The 24,700-nt window shown below is 39.3% G+C and overlaps 1 protein-coding gene across 1 annotated transcript; it reads left to right on the forward strand.

The window, feature by feature from the left end:
- Positions 1-19,659: 19,659 nt before the first annotated feature.
- On the forward strand, positions 19,660-22,706 carry LOC149220018 (putative CoA ligase CCL9). The gene is made up of 4 exons (XM_089384604.1): positions 19,660-20,197; positions 20,269-21,349; positions 22,130-22,233; positions 22,334-22,706. The coding sequence occupies exons 1-4, from the start codon at positions 19,934-19,936 to the stop codon at positions 22,520-22,522; spliced, it is 1,638 nt and encodes a 545-aa protein (XP_089240730.1). The 5' UTR covers positions 19,660-19,933; the 3' UTR covers positions 22,523-22,706.
- Positions 22,707-24,700: the final 1,994 nt, after the last annotated feature.

The following is a 24,700-nucleotide window of genomic DNA, read 5'->3' on the forward strand; positions in this document are numbered from 1 at the left end:
TTAAAACAATAGCAACAAACTTGTCCACCCAGACAAGAATGAGTCTCACTGACGCTAGGCTCGCTAAACACAAAGTGACAGGTTTTCCCGAAGGGAAAATTATAGACCAAGCATATGTTATCCTCCTCAAGCTTGTCAAAAATAAAGAGGTACTGGTCAGCAATGACTGGGGAAAAATGGGAAGAAAACTTGAAGAACTTTATTGGTAGTAGGTCACTCTTGAACATGTGACTTCCACTCCATCACCGTGATTGAGTTGGGTTGGGTTTTTTGTTCACCATCACCATTGGTCCTCCGTACCATCCATGGGGTTAACGCTACCAAGTCCACATCAGTGTCGCCAATATGTTCAAGAGAAGTCATTCAGAGAATTCACCATCTAGCAAACACCTCATCCACTGCAATACTTCCACCCTTCATTTTTCATGACCGCCATTCCTGAACCTTATATCATCATATCGTTTTCACCTCCACAAAAATCATTTGCTCCGTTTCGCGTCGTAGATGTGGGATACATCAAGGCCCTCCTACGACAGGTCACTTCTTGTCTACATCAGCTCATTATCGAAGAAGTTGACTTAGAAACAACCCTTTCAGTACTTTGAAGCTTGCATGCCTCAATGGCAAGTTTCTCACTTTCGGCTACAGGTTTACATCAATGACCTTCGACCGAAAGACTTTGTGTGGTGTTCGACATCGGTTCATATATTCACACCACGTGAATTGTACTGTAGTACCTTGAGGGTCATCATCATTATTGGTGACTCCTCTCGTGTTTGTTAACAGCTTACATTATTGGCTGGTAATCAGGCAATGTCTTTCCATGTTCGACTTCAAAACATCTTTTCACATGGATCGACTTGTACATCAGGTGAAGATTGGACGAGTTTTGAAGACCCCGAATCTAGTTTCATCCATCTGGGTTGCGATATATTCAGGAAAATAAAGACATCAATTGTACACAGAAGCTGCACAGATAGTCATCTAAGCCAGGGAAGATGACTCTTCATGCGAAGAATCGCCAGTCTACAACAACAGACAATTGCCTGTCCTATGTACATGAAAATGAATTTATAAAGTTGAGCATGGGAATGCTCCCCTAAGCTAGATTATGAAAATAATATGATGATGATGTATTGTATTGTATCTTATACAGGTCACCTTCTAGTACGAATACCTCGGATCCTCATGATAAAGCATTTCACCCGACATCAGAAGATTTACGACCTCATGCTTTAGGGGGCAGCTGTTATAGACATATTTGGGCACTGCAACCCCAAACTCATATGTCCATAAACTAAGGGCTCCTTAAGTCCCTAAAAGTGTTGTTTCATACCCTAAAGGATCATGGTCAACTGATTACATCATTTCCCAGAAGTTCCACCTGAAAAACTACTCAGAACTGGCCAAAACTGGACCATACAGACTGCTCCATGGGCAAGGTGCGATGCATACTGACTGCCAAACTAGCCAGGTGTGATGCATACTGAAATGGCCTTCTGTGGGGTGTGATGAGCGAGAATAGACAAATGGCAGAGATAGTTTGCTAAGTGGATGATCATGGAATCTTCCAGAAACTTCTCCTGTGACACTTGCCTCTCTGAATTCGCCCAGGGATGAGTAAGAGATCAATGAAATCTCCAAGTGGAACCAAGAACTATCAGTGGAATGACACTAATCAAAAACCTAGAGCTGACTCACACCCTTGCAAGACATCTATAAATGGATCCCTCATCTGAGAGATCTGGAGGTTGGAATTTTGTATTTGTAAGGAAGTGTTGTTGGTTTGTTGGTGAGAAGAGACATTGCATTGTTGGGTGATTTGCTTGTTCATGAGGTGAAGAGGGCTTCTACAACTAGGAGGATGATGTTGGATCAGATGGCTAGGTTGTAATCCTCTCTTACATTACTATTAGTAAAGTTCTTTGAGTTTTCCTCCATATAATCGTGTATTTGTGAATCTTATTATTTATGAATGCAATTGTATGGTCAATGTGTTTCTGATTCCACATTGTTTATGATGTTTTAGATGGAGATGCTTTGATGGTTTACTATTACTTTGACTCTATAGGTACTCTTTGAAGCGGGACAAGTAGGAGAGGCGTGACAAATTCTATCAAGGAAAGGAGAAATCAAGCTAGGATCAAAGTGGAAGATCCAGGTTGGTCCTCTTTTCTTCCCTCTAATCTATCACACTTAAAGGAACTCTTGAAAAGCTTTCATTGTTTGTTTCTAAGATAGCTACCCGTCTTAGTGGGACTAGCAGTTCGAATCGACACTAGTTTTCCCTGTAACAGAGACGCTAAGGAGTCCACATAATACATACCAGATGATTCATGTTTGTGCTTGTTACAAAAGTGTCTCCATTGCTTGATAGGGTATGATTCAATCTGATTCTCCTTGGCGAAAGAATCCAGGAATGATTTGTTGCATTGTCACTGGGGATCTGGCAAGTGAAACATTCTCTTGACTTCTTCAGGTTTGAAAGATCCAAACATCCTTCCATCAGCTGTGAAGAAAGCTCTGTTCGTTATGTTAATGCTCTCGATTACCCATCTTACCATATCATTATATGGTAAAATCTTTGCTTGGGTCGCTATTCGATGGAGGAAAGAGCTGGCCAAATCATTGAGCGTGTTTTTTGATTCATCAGTTCCATCAAATATTGCTTCTTCTTATATCTCCTTCAGATTTTCATTTTCAAGAAAACATATATGCCTTCCCACGAGATCTTACAAAAGCATTGACAGGTAGTATATGAGATTAACACCAATTTTCCTTGTCCTTCTTCCACTGTAAGGGGAGCCTTTGTCTTTCGAGCTTTCTTAGACATCTTGACTGACTGCGTGATTTCGAATTTACACTGTAAAATGAGAAAGAGGAGCGTGATAGGCAAAAAACTTTGAGAGTAGCCAATACTTATAGACTAAAATCAGTGTATGCGCATCAGATGTAAAAGATCTCATATTGTACATAGTCACAAAGGATGAAATCCTTAAAGGATTGTAACCATAACTGCCTCTTAATGCTTTACCGTATCCTCATGACGTGAAACTTTAATTCCGAATTAATATATATCGCATAACAAGTTTTCCAACTGTCCTTTTAGAACAGGTGCCATAACTCTGCAATTCTGCGATTAGCGATTGTATTATTTTAATACTTGTAGAGCCATCGCATATTGTAAATCGGGAGTTACAAGCGCTATGTTTGAAATAATTCTTTGTATTGTTGTGATTGTGATGAGTGATGAGTTGGCACGTAGAGTTGGCGGGTTCCTTTCCAAACTTGGAAAATCATGTTTTTCCTTTATAATTGATTTAACACTATATCATGAGTCTCCATAGTATATATTACTTGCTTCTATGGGGAGCGTGATATACAATATGCGATCGCGATAGTTATATTGCATCACAAAGTTTCAACGGAGTGGTTTTAATGTTGTCCTATGGATCGGCGATATGTGATCGTGATAGCCTTATCACATCGCAAGGTTTCAACGAAATTCCATAACTTATTCCTTAGGATTAACGATATGCGAAATGCGATAGTTATATCACATCGCATGTTTATAAATGGATCATTTCAATTTAAAAATTTGCGATGAGGAATTTGCGATGACTTTGATCGCATCACAACTTTTCAAATGGATGTTCATTGGTCTTAAGCAATTGTGATTTGCGATGAGTGGTTCCAAACACTCATAAAGCAACTTCTATATGAAAAGTATGGAAAATCTATTTTTACTCAAAAAGTTTTATTGCTTTTTATATGCTAAAGGGGACCTATTTCTTATGTAGCATCTTTAGACTAAGATTAAAAATTTGAAATGGGGGGGGGGGGGGTGGTTGTTGTATAGTACAACAATACCTAATGTTGATTCTTCTTTGATCATCTTAGCTTCATTTGATAGTTCTCCTCGATTGGTGTAGCCTTTCTTGCTTCATCTTCCCTTGCCTGCATATCATCCTTTCTTGAATACCATAAATGAGACTCCCAATGAGACATCCAACTTTATGTATGAACATTCTTTTGAAGATTCTATCACAGGATCTTGAAGACCCTTATCTTGCAAATGTTTCTTCCGTTGATGATGGAGGCATTCTAAGAATTTTAATCATGATCAATTATTATTTCATTGTGGATGAGGTCCTATAATAGTTATAATTATTATATATGAATATCTTGAGCTATATCTACACCATGCTCCTATATAGAAGATATTTTCAACCATGCATTCTATTCTATTTATATATGCTCCTATACTACTCAAAACTTTGAAAGAAGACTTTAGTAAAGATGTTGACTTAGTCATAGTAGAGATCTAGAGGATCTTCCTTTTTCTACTTCTTGTCTTCTTCATTCACTTATTAAGTTCCATGAGCTTATTCCCTTTTTATCTTGTTGTTGTTGTCCTTCTTAAGTTTAGGACAATCCCTTTTGTAGTGTTCATATTCTTGGCATCCAAAGCATTGGATTTCTGACATATCTCTATTGCTTGATCTTCATGGACCAAATTTTCCCTTTCCCTTGGCCATGGTAGAAAATGCTTACTCCTTTGATCCCACAAAATCTTTTGCTTTAAGTCTAGTTTCCCCTATCTTTCATAGAGACCATAATTCACTTAGTGAGGTAGCTTCCTTCTTGGTATATATGCTTGATGTGAAGTTGCCCCAATCCTCAGGTAGAGCATTGAGTACTACGGTTGTCATTTCTCTATCAGACATGACTTCCCCTAGCTCTTGAACTTGATCCCTCATCTCAGAGACCTTCATGAAGTAGGGAGCTATTCCTTCCTTTCATATCCTCATCTTGTACGAATCATTTCGTAGAGATATCACTTCTCCAGCTATGCTTACCGAGAATAACTCTATTAGTTTATCATAGATTTATTTTGATGTTCCAAATTTGGAGACATAAGGAATGAGAGACTCTTTGATGGATTCTATTAGAATATTTTGAGCTCTTGTCTAATCCATATTGTACTTAGCTAAGGTTTGATTTTGTTCCTTAGTAGGGATAGTGATATTCCCTTTGATGAGGTCTATAAGTTCATTCTCTTTGAGAAGTAAAACAATCCTCTTCTTCCATGCAAGGAAGTTAATGTTCCCAACCAGTTTGTTGCTTTCCTTGCAAAAAGACATTGAAGTATATTCAGAAGGGGACATATACTTACTTGATAGAGTTTGAGATGTAGTGAACTTGCTTTCTTCTTGAAGACTTGATGGATTGCCTTTCTTAGATCTTGATGTTATTCAAATTTCTTTCTTCAAATGGACTTGATTGATGATGAGATTTGCTTGATGACTTGACTTGTAGTGCTTTTCCTTTTTGAAGATGGTGTAGCTTGATGTAGGTCCCTCTTTCATTTTCTCTTCTTGTAGGTGCCCTTATACAAGGATTTTCTTCTTGCTTAGTAGTCTTCTTTGATGGATAGTAGATAGTAGACCTTCTTGTCCTTGAAGTGATTGAGACTTATTGGCTTGATGCTTCAACCTTGTAGATGTTCTTGAGATTTCCTTCTTAGATGAGTCACCTTATGAGTGTTCTTGAGATGCCCTTTCCTTGATGTGTCACCTTAGCTCCGATACCATGTTGAAGAATTAGGGCAATGATGTATAGTAGGATTCTTCTAGACTTGATAACAATTTGTGAAGCACTTTTACAATTTATATTGTTAGCTTAATATTCTTCTCTTCTTATTAATGCATGTGTGTTTACTTCATCAAACTATTACCAAAACACAAGAAACAAGAACAAAAAATATTAGCTCTTTGTCAAGGAAAAAGTTCTCTCTCTTAGAGAGGAAATCCCTTTCATAAATTTCTCTTATTGAAGCTTCTATTGATTAATGCCAAACCCTAGACCCTTGACAAGAATATCCTCCAAGCACAAGTCAAGTCCTTCCTCCTTCCTGTACTTTGTTTTCCGACACTTTATACTCCTTCTTCTGGCACTTCGTTCCCCAGCTCTTCATCCTCCTTCTTCTTTCTTCGACTAGAGATAGACCTTGTCTATGTGAGCTCTAGAAGGGATACTTGTCTTTGATACCTATGGAGACACCTTCCTTTTCTTAACTAACCAAGTTTTTTCTTGATGTGTATTTGCAGGCTTGATGTGACAACACAACAACCCTAGTTTCTCGCACATGTGGTAGGTTTCCTTGAATATTTGACTCCTTCTATCTTCACTTGGGAGGGCCTATTCTTTGCTCTAGTGGGAGGCCTTATAGGCCTAAGTTACTGGCCCAAACAATGAGAGATATGGGACTGATATGTTGCTGCTATTATGACCATAGAGAGGCCTCTTTTTCTCACACGTGTGATTGTATTTGACCCTTAGAACAATCCCTTAAACTTTGGTCTTGTCTTCTCCTTATTTACTGCACTAGAGGCTCCTTATACTTGGCTTCTTTTACTCTTTTCTTGACTTCTCTTGCTCTCTGATTTTAGAGGTGAGTTCCTTATCATTAGAGGAGTGGACAACCTCTATATATAGAGGAATATCCATCCCTTAGGCTGACTTGAGTTTTCTTCATCGTTTTTTCTCCTTTTGGTGAAGTCATTGCATGGAGAGGACTTGTCTTTGCTTGGAGGGATATTCTTTGACTCTTACACAAATATTAAGGGCATGGTGTAACATGCCCTTAATTGGTTCATGCAACTTACCTATATTTCTACAACCCCCCCACTTCTCTCATGCAATCAAAAAATCGCATCTGAGCTCGTGCCTCCTTTCCCTTGTCATAGTCTTCCTAATTATCCTCCTGTGATGTTGATTTAATGTTGAATCCTTCCTCTCTTTACTTGCTCACTCACACTATGCTTCTTCTCATCTTTCTCTTGCCCCCTACTAGTCCAAATACTCCCTTTTTCTATTATTCGCCCTCCCAACTTTTGGTTAGTTAGGGAATTCTAATTGGGCTCTCCTTTTCTTGCCATTTGGCCTCCCTTGTTCTCCCAATATACCATTTACCTTCTTCTTAGACTCCTAGAATTGGCCAGGCATGGAAAATGAAAAATCTCCTTTGTCATGTGCGTATATCATAAAAAATATCTCTTGCCTCCCCCCATATCAGGTCTCTGCTAGACCATTTCACCTCTTAGAATTTGATTCCCCCAATTCCCTTCATCGACTTATCAAATCTCATCCTCATTCTGTTTGTGTTACTTACCTTTTTGTCCCATGTACTAAGACTTGCATTTTTCTAACGTGTTTTTTTTTGTCTCCTCTCCCAAAATTAAAACCTCCAATGTTAGATCAATTAATTAAAGTGGCCTCCTTAAGGAAATGCCGTCATATGTATAATTGATGTATTTCTAGGTTAGGGTTATGATCCATGAGACCCTAGTTATTATTAAGAGGGAAAAATGTATGTTCAAATAATTAAGAAGTGTTTTCCATGTTCCTGCGAATGCAACCTCAACATGTGCGTCAAGATGACACCCAAATACATGTACAAATGCAAAGTGACCATGGTATTATCTACATTAGGCTTATGAATATAAATAAATATACATTATGTACAATTGTGAAGTAACTGCATGACTGGGGTCATCACAATAGGACTAAGGCTCAACTTAGCCCTTCAACTAATGCACAAGAGTGGATTTTTTGGAGATTTTTCTTATAGGGCTTATGCATAGAACCATACAAAAATTTGGAACTATAGATAGAGGGTTCAACTCCTTTCTAGGATTGATATAGTTTCAAATAGGAGGGCCTTTAGTGCCTTGCAAAACTAGTACATGTTGAGAATGCAACAAGATGATGGAGCTTAGTGGAAAGGAGTCGCCTTCACTAAGTGGGTCCGCAGGCTATTTTTGGCGCAAAGTCTATTTTTAGACTATGTCTATTTTTAGACATATGGATCATGGTCTATGAGTTGCAGGATGTTATTTATGGATGATTGGTCATGTTGGGAAAAATAGATGGACTTCTATTTTTGGTTCACAGCGGAGTGATCAGAGTCTATTTTTAGACTGCCAGGCTAAAAATAGAAACAGTCAAATATTATTAGCCCTTAGTAATATTTGGAATCTAAACATTATATTATTCTCTTGGAGCACTTCAGTTCGAGCTACGGATGTGGCACATGCAGCTGACAAAAGGAATCACGTGGTTTCTTATGTGTTAGTTGAGCTGTTTCATGGAGGACTTGAGTTAGAACTCATGCATGTGAGTTTTGTGGAGTTGGATGTGGAGTTGATGGAGTTGTGTTCAGTTTGACTTAGTTGAACTAGTTGTATTCAGTCTAACTAAAGAATACTCTAGTGATGAGTTGTGTGAATTAAATATTAATTAATTCACTAATTATTAACTCATAAAGAAACTAAAGAATACATCAGTTAACTCAGTGCATGGACAGTTCAATAGAGACAGGTGTTAGAGGTAAGTGAAAGGGTGAGTTGTGACTATCAGTTCTGCATGAGATTTAAACATGCATGGATTGAGTTATGCCAATGAGGACTGTGCAGTGTGGGCCAATACCAAGGTAATTGTAGCCTGTGCTCACGTGATTTTCACTTTGCATTTTGCAGTGGAGGCAGGCAAAGCAATGGAGAAGATTTGAACCTGTGACTTGTTCGGATCTGACCTAGTTTTGTGTGTAACAGGTGGAGATAGTACTGAGTACTTGTGAGGAGTATTGTACTATGTATTGTTACATGTTCTCAATCATTATAATATACAGATAGTGTGGGGTTTTCAACTGTATGCTTTCCCTGGGTTACATACTGTGTTAATGTGTGCATGCAATTGATGTTTCATTGTTTTTGATGCTGCTAAATTGATGATCAACATAGAGGAGGTTATGTATTATGCATGTATTCCGCAATAGTGTATAATCGGGATAATCTCTGTGAATAAGTGTTTATTATTCAAAATTTCTACATGGTATCAGAGCTGGTTGATTTTTAGAAAAAGTTCTACAGGATATCAAAGCGAGGATTGATCATCAGATCTATTATTCAGAAAGTGATTACATTTTATTTCTTCAGGCAGAGTCTGTAATTGGGCCAGGTAGCCTCTGGATTCATCCTTCTTTTGGAAGGTGAGATATCCAGTGAATGTCCATACATTCAATCTTTGTACAAGAAATACTTTGTTCTCACGAATTTTAGATCAGAAGCGGTTGAGTTTTGAGCTGGTGGAATGGCGCTCAAGGATAAACTCAGAAACATCTAAGTGTGAGAATGGAGACAGTATGCCCCAGTATCTCACGAAGTTCACCCAATGCCGGGATGAGCTGGGAAGTGTGGGGGTGACTGTCGATGATGAGGACTTGGTGAGCTTGGCTCTCCTTGGTCTTCCGAAGAGTTGGCATTCCTATCAGGACTCTATCAATGGTCGGGAGAAATTGCCAGGATGGGAGAGACTTTGGTTGGATCTTGTGCAAGAGGAGATCAGACAGAGCACCAGAGACAGTTCTTCATGCATGCATGATGAGGAGAACTGTGCCTTAGCGAGTAAGGCGAAGAAGGGGAAGGAGAAGGTTTCTCTTTCTGAATCTAGTTCTTGCAATGATGGGAAGAAGGTTGACAAGTCGAAGGTGAGATGCTTTCGTTGTCATGAGTTGGGCCATTATGCTACTAATTGCCCAAAGAAGAAATCCAAGAAGGGATCCGGGGAAGGATCTGAAGGTGAGGCACTTGCTTCATAGTTTGAGTTGGATTTCACACTCTTCGCATGCATGGTTTCATCCATGGTGGGAAGTGGTTGGTTTCTTGACAGTGGAGCTTCTTTCCACATGATCGGTGACAAGAGTTTGTTCAATACTTTGGAGGAGAAAGATCTCCAGATACTCATAGCGATGGGTAATGATGAGAAGTATAGTGTCTCAGGTGTAGGCACAATTATTTTTCAGAGGGAGCATGGAGCTCGCCTTACCTTGACCGATGTCAAGTATGTACCAGGACTGAAGAGAAACTTGGTGTCGATCGTGATGCTGGAAGACAGAGGCTGCGATGTAGTCTTCAGTAAGGGAAAGGTTTTCCTTAGACACATCATCACTAGATAGGTGAAGCAGATTGGTTCACGTGTCAAGAACCTGTATGCTCGAGGTTCAAGATGCATGCAAAGCCTTGAGCAGCGAGGCAACTGATGGAGACTTGGTGGTTGAGAGGGAGCGTATATTACCTCTCAACATGCAGAGCCAAAAGAAGTCTCAAACGATTATGGAGGAGCCACGATTGGTGCAGCAGCTTCAGGAGGTTGTGGAGCAGCCACAACAAGGGAAGCCGAGAGGAGATCGAGTAGAGACATCTACTCATGCAGAGACCTCCAGTAGGGGGAAACTTCGAGCCAGGTGGGTAGAAGGATCACATGCAGCCATACCTCCAGGGAGGAGGTGGGGTGATGTGGATTGATTGTCCAAAGGAGGAGGGGCAGGATCCTTGAGGTACCCAACCTCTTGGATGAGACCTTGCTACGGGAGCCCCGATGTGGAGTAGCAAGAACTGACTGATTGGGTTGAGACAGATGCGGATGGAGCGGCAGAGAGAGCGACAGTGTAGGGAATCCCAGGACAGCGCATAGCTAGCAGGCTGCAGCAATGCGAGAGGCACAAGTGTTTTGCACAGTGATAGGTGGCATAGAGAGGTGTGCAATGGTGCGAGATACATGGAGATGTTGCAGTAGCACAGATGTCAGAGAGGGAGCACTTGTCAGCAATAGGTAGAGCTTCAGCACCAGAGTATGTTCCTAGCCCAACAGAGTGGTCAGTTGGGAGTGTTTTTGTTCCAAGTGTTGTTGGAGCAAGTGGACCGGGCAAATGTGTTGCATGTAGAACATTCCAGTTACAAGATAGGGGGTTGTAGATAATCCATAATCTTGTTGAGAGGGAGTGTTGATAATGCAACAAGATGATGGAGCTTAGTGGAAAGGAGTCGCCTTCACTAAGTGGGCCCGCAGGCTATTTTTGGCGCAAAGTCTATTTTTAAACTATGTATATTTTTAGACATATGGATCATGGTCTATGAGTTGCAGGATGTTGTTTATGGATGATTGTTCATGTTGGGAAAAATAGATGGACTTCTATTTTTGGTTCACAGCGGAGTGATCAGAGTCTATTTTTAGACTGCCAGGCTAAAAATAGAAACAGTCAAATATTATTAGCCCTTAGTAATGTTTGGAATCTAAACATTATCTTATTCTCTTGGAGCACTTCAGTTCGAGCTACGGATGTGGCACATGCGGCTGAAAAAAGGAATCACGTGGTTTCTTATGTGTTAGTTGAGCTATTGCATGGAGGACTTGAGTTAGAACTCATGCATGTGAGTTTTGTGGAGTTGGATGTGGAGTTGATGGAGTTGTGTTCAGTTTGACTTAGTTGAACTAGTTGTATTCAGTCTAACTAAAGAATACTCTAGTGATGAGTTGTGTGAATTAAATATTAATTAATTCACTAATTATTAACTCATAAAGAAACTAAATAATACATCAGTTAACTCAGTGCATGGACAGTTCAACAGAGACAGGTGTTAGAGGTAAGTGAAAGGGTGAGTTGTGACTATTAGTTGTGCATGAGATTTGCACATGCATGGATTGAGTTATGCCAATGAGGACTGTGCAGTGTGGGCCAATACCAAGGTAATTGTAGCATGTGCTCACGTGATTTTCACTTTGCATTTTGCAGTGGAGGCAGGCAAAGCAGTGGAGAAGATTTGAACCTGTGACTTGTTCAGATTTGAGCTAGTTTTGTGTGTAACAGGTGGAGATAGTACTGAGTACTTGTGAGGAGTATTGTACTATGTATTGTTACATGTTCTCAATCATTATAATATAAAGATAGTGTGGGGTTTTCAGCTGTATGCTTTCCCCAGGTTACATACTGTGTTAATGTGTGCATGCGATTGATGTTTCATTGTTTTTGATGCTGCTAAATTGATGATCAACATAGAGGAGGTTATGTATTATGCATGTATTCCGCAATAGTGTATAATCGGGATAATCTCTGTGAATAAGTGTTTATTATTCAAAATTTCTATAGTACAATCCATTTTTAACAATTTCACTGATCAATAATGTACATACCGAAGCTTGCGTAGATGTTAAAAAATTCAGTGATTTGGAAGATGCAGACCTAGTGGGCACCTTTTTGTCTTTCTCTCCAATGTTAAGAGGTGCGGATTCTCGTATGATGCTAGCTAAGTCCTTTGCCCCTTCACAAATATGATCCTTACAACTTTTCTCTGATAAAGAAGGTTTGTAGTCTTGATTGTAGAGATGAGGTGCCCAAAAATAAAAAGCTTCAATCTGATTGGCAAAGAGTGCAATTTGGAGAGGGTTATTAAATTAACCTTTTGGATTCCTTGAAACAGGGCTTGAAAGCCCTTCAAGTGTGCTCGCTATCCTCTAGAATGCCCGCGACCTAATGTCTACAATTAGGGCTTGAAAAACTGCCCATAACTTCTTCTACTTGCCTTCAAAAATTTGGCTTAAGAAACTTGATTTTCTTGCAGTAAAATTAAAGCCAAACTAATCTTCTTTCTTGCCACTGTTCAAAGCCCTAGCTATGATACCATGTTTAGAAATCTAGGGCATAATAGTTATTGTTATTTTAAATATGGTTTCTATTTAATACATGACATTTTATTGTGATCTTATTATTATCATTTAGTTCTGTTTGATCATCCAGACAAATTCCATAAAGAAGATAACAATCCAAACATAGCAACACCAGATGTAGGCTGCTAGCCAGGGCCAAAACTTCTCCTAGAGAGGAAAACCCACACAATCTCTTCTTATGGAATTTCAATGAATACTTCCAAAACCTTGACCTTTACCTTGACCAAACCCCAAGTGATGAGCCAACCAAAACCCAAAATATTTCTTTGTAGAATCCATATTGAGGAAACCCTAGTTCTTCCTTCAAACTTGCACTTGTGAGAAACAAAGATAAAATTTCATTTCCTTCCATAGATTAGCTGGCCTCCCAAGAATTCTCTCTTCTTCCAACCAATTTCGCTAGATCAAACCTCTCTTTTCTTCGTTAGGGTCATAGATAACTTATTGTTTGACGTGTGTATCAAATGAGGTGAAGTTCTTTTTATAGGCCTCCATGAGAGTGAATTAGGCCTCTTTAGGCCAAATTGAAGAGGGTTGGTCGAACCATCACTTGGAGGCTTCTAGACATGACATATTACATTAAATATTTTTCCTTCTTCTTACATGGGCCCTCCAAGGGCTAGTACATCATGACCTTGACTCTTGACTTGAAAACAAGACCCCTAGAGCACACAATGGGTGCTTTGACGTAGGACCACAACATAATGGGATAGAAATCCATTTCAATAGAATAAATTTTCTTTTACAAATAAATTTTTATGTTCTTTTCTTTTGACAAGTACATCAATAATTATATCAAGTCATGACTCAAGAACAATTATGAAGACCGACCTAGTTACATTTCAACAATTAGTGCCTTCCAGTGCGTGTTAATGTAGGTTCCTTTTTTGTAGAGAGAATTACCCTATCTGTTAACACAATGTACAACCTAGAAACCCACGTTAATGCCCTGAAAACCCTGTTTTCCACCCTGCTTGTGGATTTCGTTGTTTTGGATTTTGCTTGTTTCCTTGTTCTGAGGTCCATTTTGTTTGAACTCTGATATTTTTAGCCATTTACATGCAATTTTATCTTAAAAGAGTTTCTTAATTGCATTACTTGAAAAGAAAAGCCATATATACATATATATTTTCGCTGTGGTTCACTGACACCTAGTCAACGGGTGGTGGCTACGTCCATGGAAAAATCTAGGTTGATAGACCCCAAAGGGAATCTAGCCCTGCGGCCCACTAGCTAGGCCTAACCCCAAGGGCTTAAGGGAGAATGGACCCTGTGACCTCCCGAACGATGAGGCACTGATTTTGACCAACTAAGCTAACCCTTGGGGCTATATATATATATATATATATATATATATATATATATATATATATTATTTATGTTATTTTGGTTTGTTTTGATCAGTTTAATGATGACCTATTTATTCTGAGTTGTGAATGTCTGCATGTGCTGAGATATATTAGAAGTTACATTAGGGCTGTTTGTTTTTGAAAAGACATTAGCACTCTCTCCCTGTAGAAACTCTTTTTCATCGAAATTTAATTGAAGAGCATTCTTTCTGCATGGTTTGAGTTAGGTCTCACGAACTTCATACGTCAACACCTTTCGAAGACACTAATAAAGTTCCTTTAAAAGCAACTTAATAAAAATATATGTAACTCTTTGTTTTAGAAAAACACACATCAACTTATGTTATGGTCTTGGTTTAGGTTGTGGAAGTCAACTCCCCAAGGCTGTAAAACTAAACTAGTGTCATTAAAGACATAAAATCCTACTACACTCACACCATCCGGGACTGCTCCTCTAACACAAGAGTTAAACACGAGACAACATCATACTGTGAAAGAAAGTAGCCCACCTTCGATTGCATTATAGTGGGTATCCTTCCCACATAACATATTGTCTACGACTGTGTCCCGCTCGGTGGTGTTTGTGGTTTGAGGTGAACTTAGTGGCCATATTCTTAGGGACTTACATAAGGTGATTGGGGTGGGCTTCCCTGGTACCTAAATAGATGAACCTGCCCCATCTTTGGTTTTTTTGGAGGGTGCTCATATTCATGAGAGTAATTGGCCCCTTCTTACCGAGGTTCAGGAAAATATCAAGAGTAATCGTAACTATTTCATTTTGGCCAACTTCCTCTTATAGTCCTTCAATACTGGGTTTCATCTCTAGCTAGTTGTGACTATCAGACAAATTTTGATTTCTTGTTGTTATTGTAGAATTTTTATTTTCGTTTTTAGGAGTGTGATGTTTTGGTTACTGAGACGATATAAGAACATCAATTAATATAATTTTTGTAAAAATCTATATCTTTCACCATGGCTTCCACCATACCTCGTCATTAGTCTTGATGACTACAGGGTCTTCCTCCACTTTCTGTGGAGGAATTTCTGAGTGAATCAGATTCTCCTTTTACTTAGGGGAGTTGGTCTCTAGTTTCTAATTATGAATCATTACACACTGACCCAGAGTCAATTCTACTCAAAGACCATTTTACTAAAGGTCTAGTACCTCCTTTTAATCCTCCTCTAATAGATCCTCTTGTGCCTGTTTTGATCTAGGTAGCACCTTTCCCTACAATGTCTTCATTTGTTTCCACTCCAAATATCCTAATGACTACTGGTGAGTCATGGTATTTTTTGGACACTTTTGGTCCACCATTGTATACCCCACCTGTTTCAGCTTCTACACCATTTGTTAGTTATCCCATTTTCCAAACTATGTCTAATCCAGGAACCTTAGCATACCAACTGTGGGTGGTGGGTTACAATTTGTGCCTCCTGCCAACCCTGTTGAAGAATCTAGGGCAATTAGAATTAATGAGACTCTTCTTGCATGATAACTATTTGTGAGTTATTTAACTTTACTTCTTAGCACAATCTTTACTTGTTATTATCATTAGAGTGTGTCTTCTTAGTTCATCAAATAGCTACCAAAAACAAAGAGACAAGAACACATGGTGTTGGATTTCTACCGGGGCCAAAACCTCTCACTATTAAAGAGGAAAACCCGCACAAATTATTCTTATAGAGATTCCAATTGACAAATACCAAGACCTTGACCCTTGACCTTCTAGGCCACTCCAAGACCAAGACACCAATCCTCTTCTTTGACACTGCTGAGATAATCATCATTGGTGCACTGTCACCGAGGTATTTATCAATGAGATCTTCATATTGAGATATGTATAAGAGAGCTTCATATCATGATAGTCTCATCATAGCTGTTCCTTCATTGAGATCATAACCTTTGTGACTATGTCTTCATCAAGAATGATATCATGACTGTCATAGGATTATGACTGCACTTTAATGTATGCCGAGATAGTGTGTCACTATGAGATCCTTCCATCTTAATTATGCCGAGACTGTGTGTGGTATTGTAGGATTCCTGTGACAACACTGAGATTTTCACTGAGAATGAGACTGTGTTCTCTTGGCACCTAGTCACTGTTATGCCAAGAATACCTCATTGTCTTACCCATTCGAAAACCATAGTGATACCTCTCCATCCGAAGTACTGAACAACTGCCTTGATCCGAGATTCTTGTACCTCCTGTACCCTTCCGAAGTTCTGTGCCTCTGTCATCATCGAAGTTTCAGAGAAGTCCGAGTTTTTGTGCTTCCTGTGGTGACTTTAGTTGTGTATATATAGTTTTCTGTCCATGTACTCAAGCCGACATGACAATGTGAAACGTTGTGTCCTTTTATTGAGCCGACATGACTTCCCTTTAGTTATTTAATTCAATTTGAGGCCAACATGGCTGCATTTTTCATCATTTTTCTTGCTACCTTCTTTAAGAGGATTGTGCTTGTCTTGGAGGGATGTTCTAGACCTTTATATAGACTTGTATACATTACATATAGGCTCAATAAGAGCATGACATTGACTATTTGACATCTTAAGGCTCTCAATGGGAGCCATCTATAAAACAAACCTCTTGCTCATGAAACCCTTGCAACAAATAATAATAATAAATTTATTTTCTTGTTTTACAAAAACCATAATTACAATGTCATGAAGACCGAACCTAGTTACACTTTCTGAGTGAATCAAATTCTCCTTTTACTCATGGGAGTTGGTCTCTAGTTTCTAATTCTGAATAATTACACACTGACCTAGAGTCAATTCTACTCAAAGACCCTTTTACTAAAGGTATAGTACCTCCTTTGATAGATCCTCTTGGGCCTGTTTTGATCTAGGTAGCACCTTTCCCTACAATGTCTTCATTTGTTTCCACTCAAAATATCCTAATGAATACTAGTGAGTCATGGTATTTTATGGACACTTTTGGCCCACCATCGTATACCCCACATGTCTAGCTTCTACACCATTTGTCATTTATCCCAATTTCCAAACTATGTCTAATCCAGGAACCTTAGCATACCAACTGTGGGTGGTGGGTTACAATTTGTGTCTCTTGGCAACCCTACTCCTTTTGTTTCAACTCCTGGACCTTCGACTAACACTCCTTTCGGTATGAATGGTTCACTAACATTCAATAATACTTTCGGTTGGAATCTGCTTCTACATTCAATCCCACCATTACCACAAGGAAAGGGTAACATTTTTGGTACTTATTTGATAACTAAGGGCATTCCCGCACCCACTCAAATCATAGCACAATAGGGTGTTTCTTTGATTGATTCTATTCCTGTTGGTGGTCATTCTATTAATTCTAGTCCCATTATCATAAAAGGTGGTAGCCCTACGTCTAACCTGACTTATATGGCTAATGTTGTCCCATATCCTAAGCCTGCTACATATCCTTGAGACCTTCCAACTCAACCATCAATACCTGTTGGAGGCAACCTCTATTATGGGGGTAACCAGTTTACTTCTAACCTCGCTCAGGCTATGAGCATACCATATGGATTGCCACTTTAGATGACTCCATCTCCACCATAAGGGAGTTATTATCTGACTACACCGATGTACCCTTCTGGAAACCAGTTGATGGCTATACCTTCTAGTCCTTGAGTTAAACCTAGTTTTCCCTAGTCAGATTCCATGCCGCCTACTCCACTGCCATTTTTGGCTACTCTTGACATCCTAGATCTGTACAAGTTAACTAATGACCCCATCAACCACAACTTGTTGTGGCCTCCGACCCCACACAAAATTCCTGCCGACATTTCAAAGTTTGAAGGCAAGCAGGGAGATGACCCGATGACACATGTCACTACATACCATCTTTGGTGTGTTTCCAATTCCATGATTGATGACAATATCTAGCTCAGGCTCTTCCCTCATACCTTGAATGGTAATGTTGTTGGGGTGTAGTTGGATCTATGCCATGAAAGCCATTATCTCATCGGTCTTCCGACTTATCTGTTTTCCTCACCAAGGGAAAATTGTGACAGTGGACCAACTATCTTTCTGCACCCCTAACTTTCAACTGCTTACTTCTAGCAACGTTCCTTCAATGGGTGGTAAGCCTGAACCTTTTGTTGGTATTGGTAACAGTATTTTGAAAGAATCCTCTCTTATAGGGTGTTTCCCTCTACCTACCACCTAGGTTACCAGAGATTCTAAGCAAATTTAACCCAAAAAAATGCCAAAACACTCCAAAACATATGACAAATAAACTACTACTCATATTAAATGTGTTTTTGACTACATATATAGATTCAACACCATAAAAAAAAATTAAGACACAAATTGTGGAGAGTTCACAACTCAAACCTACAATTCTAACAAATCTCGGAGAGTTCACAACTCAAACCTGTAATTTTAACAAATCCCTATTAAATTCTAAGCAAATTTGATCAAACAAAAATGCAATAAAAAAACGGACAAATAAAATTTGATTCATAAAAATAAATTAAACCAAAAATAATATCCCTATTGGATTCTAAGCAAAGTTGACTCAAAAAAATGCCAAAAAAACTCCAAAACATATGACAAATAAACTACAACTCCTATTAAATGTGTTTTTTATTACATATATGATTCAACACCATAAAAATATTTTAAGACATTCAAATTGTAGAAATTCACAACTCAAACCTATAATTTTAACAAACCCTTGTTGAATAAAGAATACACAACTCAAACCTATAATTTTAACAAATTCCTATTAAATTCTAAACAAATTTAACAAAAACAAAATCAAAAAACTCACAAATAAAATATAATTCATAAAAAAAATCATATATTTAAAAAGTTAAATAAATAAATTTTAAAATATATATTACTTAAAATATAAAATCAAATAATACAGACTTATATTTTATTGTTTTATTTAATATATATATGTATCGAAATGTATATAAACCTTATATACCACATTAAAAAACACTATAAACTTTTGAATAGAATACCATCTATGGCTGTATCTATTATTATAGAATATATACACATACACAACTGTATGTTTAATTAATAAAACAACATGAAATGCAACATCATTAACACTGCGGTGCATGCATATACAACTGTATATAATAAAGCAACATGAAATGCAACTTCATTAACACTTTCTGCGAGGTGCATGATAGCTGAAAACGACGGGCAGCTGCTAACTGTCAAAGCCTTCGTTCCCGGTACTATCTTAAAAAAGCCCCATCGGATCACGGCATAATCATGATGCTGGCCGTTGGAACTCAGCGAAGTCAGCTGTTTCCACCCTCTACTGGGCTTACGTGGACTGATAGGCAACCTTCCCCGAAGAAACCGTGCAAATTAACGACTAACTACGACAGCTTACGCGAGGCGCAGGTCGTCGGTGAGGAAGGTGCAGTGACCAAGTTACAGCTGGCAAGTTTGATTTTGAGCGTTTTAGAGTCTATGGAGGCGGAGAAATTGCTCGAGATGGAGTAATTGCTTCATGATCAAAAATAGTTTGAATTAAGGCAAAAAAAAAAATGAAAAATTTTGTAAATTCAGTGTTTAAATCGTGTTTTTATGATGAAAATGGATTCAACATCATCAAAAACGTCTAACCAGCTAAAACTATGAATTTTAACAATTTTTTTTAAGTGCATTGACAAAAATCCCTGCCAAATTTTTTCAAAATATAACCGAAATTTCCATAAACTTTCCGAACAAACAATATAATTTTTAGCCTACACAAATTCTCAAATTCCAAATTTTGGTTTGGCGAGAAAGTTTGTTATGATTTGACGACGTCAAAGGAAAGAGTTCTTGGCGGTGGCCCCGAGGATATAGGATGTGATCGCCATGACTAGGCAAGTTGTGGTCCACCTTTAATTATTATTGTCGGCTCGGCTGAGTTTTTATCGCCATTACTCCTCAGATGTTTTCTGCGCATGGAGCGATCGATCATTGTCGAGCCATCAAGCCATAGATCATACATTGCACCTCTGTATTGCAGAACTTCCGGCTCTCTTTTGGTATCCAGATGGAGCTCAATGAAAATTCCGGCGTCACGATACCTGAGAAGACTGAAATCGAAGGGAACGTGGTCGGTATGATCAGCTTGACTTCCCTGCTCTGTAAAGCTGCCGAGGAATTTCCGAACCAGAGAGCGATCGCGGTATCCGGAAAGTACGAGCTCACACACTCGCAGCTTCAAGCGACGGTTACTGCATGCGCCGCACGGCTCAGAGCCGCCGGTGTCGGGCACGGCGATGTTGTGGGGCTTGCCTTTCCCAATTCGATTGAGGTAAACTTTATTTAATTAGAGGTATTTTGTAGGATTTTGATGTGTTGCTGACTGATCGTGGCTGGTTACAGTTCGTTGTTCTGTTCATGGCCGTCATGCGAGCCAGAGGCGTAGCGGCGCCGCTCAACGCGGCGTATACTGCCGAGGAATTCGAATTTTATTTGGCCGACTCCAAGTCGAAGCTGCTGTTGTTGCCGGCCGAAGGAAACACAGCCGCTGAAACGGCCGCTGCCAAGATCGGATTACCTGTGGCCAAGTGTCGGTTTAGTATTCTGTCAGAGGGCACTGGGAGCATCGAGTTCGTGTCAGAGTCACCCGGGTTTGATCTCGGCCTCGACACAGGCGAGGCCGACATTGAGGCCGAGCTGAGTTGTGATCTCCATGATGACATGGCGCTGTTCCTGCACACGTCGGGAACGACGAGCCGGCCGAAAGGGGTGCCCTTGACGCAGCTCAACCTGGCGACCTCCACGTTGCACATAAAGGAAACCTACGAGTTCTCCACGTCAGACGCGACAGTCATTACCCTGCCGCTCTTCCATGTCCACGGCCTGGTCGCGGGTCTGCTCTCGTCTCTGATCTCCGGAGCCTCGGTTGTGCTCCCCGCGGCGGGCAGATTCTCCGCCTCGACATTCTGGACCGACATGCGAACCCACGGAGCCACGTGGTATACGGCGGTTCCCACGATCCACCAGATTTTGCTGGAGCGCCACGCCACCAAACCCGAGGCTCAGTACCCCGAGCTCCGGTTCATCCGTAGCTGCAGCGCGTCGCTCGCTCCGATCGTTCTCGAACGCCTGGAGAGCGCCTTCGGCGCACCGGTTCTGGAGGCGTACGCCATGACGGAGGCTTCTCACCAGATGACCTCCAATCCGTTGCCCCACAGCGGGGGACGCAAAGCGGGCTCCGTCGGCAAGGCAACCGGCATAGAGCTCACCATTCTGGACGAGAACGGTGTCCCCCAGCCTCAAGGGTGCACAGGGGAGGTCTGCATCCGTGGCGCCAACGTGACAAAGGGATACCAGAACAATCCCGAGGCCAACGAGGGCGCTTTTCAGTTCGGATGGTTTCACACGGGAGACCTTGGATATCTGGACGAGGAAGGGTATCTATTCTTAAAGGGCAGAATCAAGGAGCTGATCAACCGTGGTGGTAAGTATCATAGATGTGTCACCTTACCTCTCCTATGTTGTTCCAATTGGGGTTCATTTTCCGATCCTCTTACTTTCACATGGTTTAAAGTTTTATTCCTCGATCCTCTTACTTTCTATGGGTTAAAGTTTTATTCGTTGAAGATTTTTGTGGCTTGAAGTTTTTTTTTTTTATGGAAATATGTTTGGAAAATCTATTATATTTTAGTCGTTAGATCAGTAATTTGTAATTGCTATCGACCGATGCATGCTAACTCATTACTATTATTCAAGAAAAACCACCTTATTTGTTAATTGGTGGTCTCTGAAGGACAACCTTTCACTCTTATCACATGCCGCTGAGTAGTGAACCTTTTTCCTTACATCCAAAAAACAATATTATCAGTGTCTAAGTATTAACCTGTTTCTTTACATCCAAAAAACCACCCTATTTCTTTAAGTCCAAAAAAACAAATTTTTAACCAGAAATAATTTTAGGGCATACTTCATGTCCTTCTATGACTTAAAATTTAATGGTTGAAATTTTTTATATTGATAGGCTTTTTCTTATTTAAACTTAGTCTATTAATCTCTTTTCTAAAAAGAAATTTCTATTTTATAATTAAGAAGTTGTAATCCAAATATTCTTAAAATCTACCATCAACTTAAAAACAGAACACTTTGCTATCCTTCTCTTTCCTTTGCCTAAGCATACCATTCATTCCGTTAGACATTGCACAGTAGAAAATTTTCTTCCGTTTTCTCTTGACAGTTTCAGCCTTATTTTCGTTTTCCTTTGCAGGCGAGAAGATATCCCCATTCGAAGTGGACGCGGTTCTTTTATCCCATCCCTCCGTCGCCCAGGCGGTAGCGTTTGCTGTTCCGGACGAGAAATACGGCGAAGAGGTATCCATTAAATTTCAGCAGGAAAGATCTTGAATTTTAATAATGAAATGTTTGGCTGCTGTTAAATTTCTTTATTAAATGCTTAGTTTCTTTTTGTCAGGTAAACGCAGCTGTTGTCCCTGTTGAAGGCGTATCAGTAATGGAAGAGGATGTAATTTCGACATGCAAGAAGAATTTAGCTGCCTTCAAGGTCCCCAAGAGGGTTTTTGTGACGGACTCGCTCCCTAAAACAGCCAGCGGTAAAATCCAGCGACGCGTTATGGCTGAACACTTCGGCGCGTCCGTGTGAGTTCGTTTATAATGTATGCTGAGAGATGGCCAACTTTTTTGTTACAACTTCAATAATAAACGAATGATTTACACGATTTCTGGATGTTGTAATCGGGAGAGATTGATCGTACGTGCTTTATGTTGGCACCACTGTTTCAATTCATTTGCATACCATTATTACAGGTTGGGTTCATGTTTTTTTTTCTTAACTGAGATTGATACCTAGGTTTACTGGCTAATTTGGAAAAAAATTATTGGAATTATAAGTTTTATTTTTTAATTTTTCAATTTAAAATCTAAATATGTGGTGGTGGTGGTGGTGAGACTAAAATTTGGTCTATCAGACCTCTTATTCTTATGCTCAAAAAGCTTGGAGACCTCTTATTCCTATGCTCAAAAAGCTTGGAGAGAAGCCTCCTCACTATAATTTTCACTATAATTTTCACATCGTAAAAGGCTAAGAGAGTCAGTATTGCAATAAAGATTATGAAACTGACATCTCATGAGCACTCTGTAATATCCCTATCGTAATAACTCGGTGTAAAAGTAATTTTAAATTACGAATCAGTTATAAAACTGATTCTTGATATTTGTAAAACTAATTGAGAAAAATCAAGAAAGGGATCTTGGTTAAAAAAAGGGAAACGCTTCTTTGATGGTGGTGTCAAGTAAATTCTGGGCAACTCGATGCTATCACCGCCTGAGTAAAGGGTCAATCCACTGTATTCTGGGTGATTTTTCCACCCAAGTTGCAGCGTTCATGTTGTTTTTCATGGTTTGCACAGTTCATTCATTTGCCGCTTGGTTCTGCCAACGGTTTCGATCTTGTCGCCTCTTTAAATCTTTGAAAAGTTTGGAATGCTTAATTGTACGGGTATCAAGCTTCACTGCTGGGAGAAAGCAGTGACTCTAGACTGAGGTCTTGAGGACGGAGTCTCAGTTTTAGAAAGTACGAAACCATGTAGTTTCACGTCCTGCAACTACTATAATGGTTAGTGGTTTAAACGTATAAATTACTGAAGGTTCTTACTCTCGGCGTGGTTGCCACGTGAAGGATTACTTCCACCGAGGTTTCGAATGGAAACTTCCAGGTTTCGATATCCAACCTTCCAGGCTCTTCTTTAACCTCCCTTGCCATTTTGCAGACTCCAAATAAATTCAGGTCGCACAGCTATATAAGTATATAGCTTCCCCAGAGTTACATAGAGCCAATCTTGATATAACTTGTATCATATCTGCTCTGTTATTCATATTGGCAGAGTAGCTCTTCACTGCAGCCGAGCTATCACCACCGTTATGTTCCGTGTTCAAATCTCTGGGCCGTCGTTCAATCATGTCGGCCGCACTCAGAAAGCGCTGCCGAGAGCCGAAGGCTCTGCCAGACTCCTCTGACTTCCGGGAGTCCAAACGCTCTTTCAATGGCATTGCGAAGAAATGGATCTGTTTCTGCATTTGCCACTGTTAGACAAAACGTAGCAGAAAATCAAGAACCTATTGTTTCAGGCTGCATTGCCTTTACTGTTAGACACTCAATCCCATGAAGAGATAAGTATTTATTCCAAATCTTGGAAAATATAGGAGTTTGTGTTAGTATTTGAAATGAATATATGTTTATTTTGACATAGAAATAGCTATTTTGGGTAAGGATAACCCATATTCGAATAATAGTTATTGCATTTATGATATTTATGGAAAAAAAGAATGCATATAAAAGAAATAGTAGTTAAGTTGGATTTTATTGAAAAGGGGTACATGCTTTATTGCAATGGGATGCTAGCTAATTTCTAAGTTTCTTGTGAAATATTTATGCATTACATGCATGATAGAAATAGCCGATGATGTGCTTCTAGGCACAAAGATATTCATTTCTATAGTTTCTTTTTAGAAAAAGTGTGCATACTTCATGTAAGAAAATGATGGCTTTTACTAGCAATCTCTTGAAAACAAAAATAAAGATTCTTTCCTTAAAGGACACATATGAATAGTGTTCATAAAAGAAAGTAATTGTGTTAGGAAAAAACACATGTTGCATAAGGGTAGCTAATGTGATATTGGAAATATGATTTTGGCTGTACGTAGAGAAAGTATTGTATTGACTTTCTTGGAAATAATAATCGATATAACTTTTTTAAAAGTATTAATCTCTTGAAGAGATAACTTTCTTAAAAGTATTAATCTCTTAGAAGAGATTGTCTTG

This window comes from Pinus tabuliformis, chromosome Q (assembly GCF_031772625.1).
Source record: "Pinus tabuliformis cultivar Carrire ecotype Pingquan chromosome Q, CPIR1, whole genome shotgun sequence".
Taxonomy (NCBI): Eukaryota; Viridiplantae; Streptophyta; class Pinopsida; order Pinales; family Pinaceae; genus Pinus; species Pinus tabuliformis.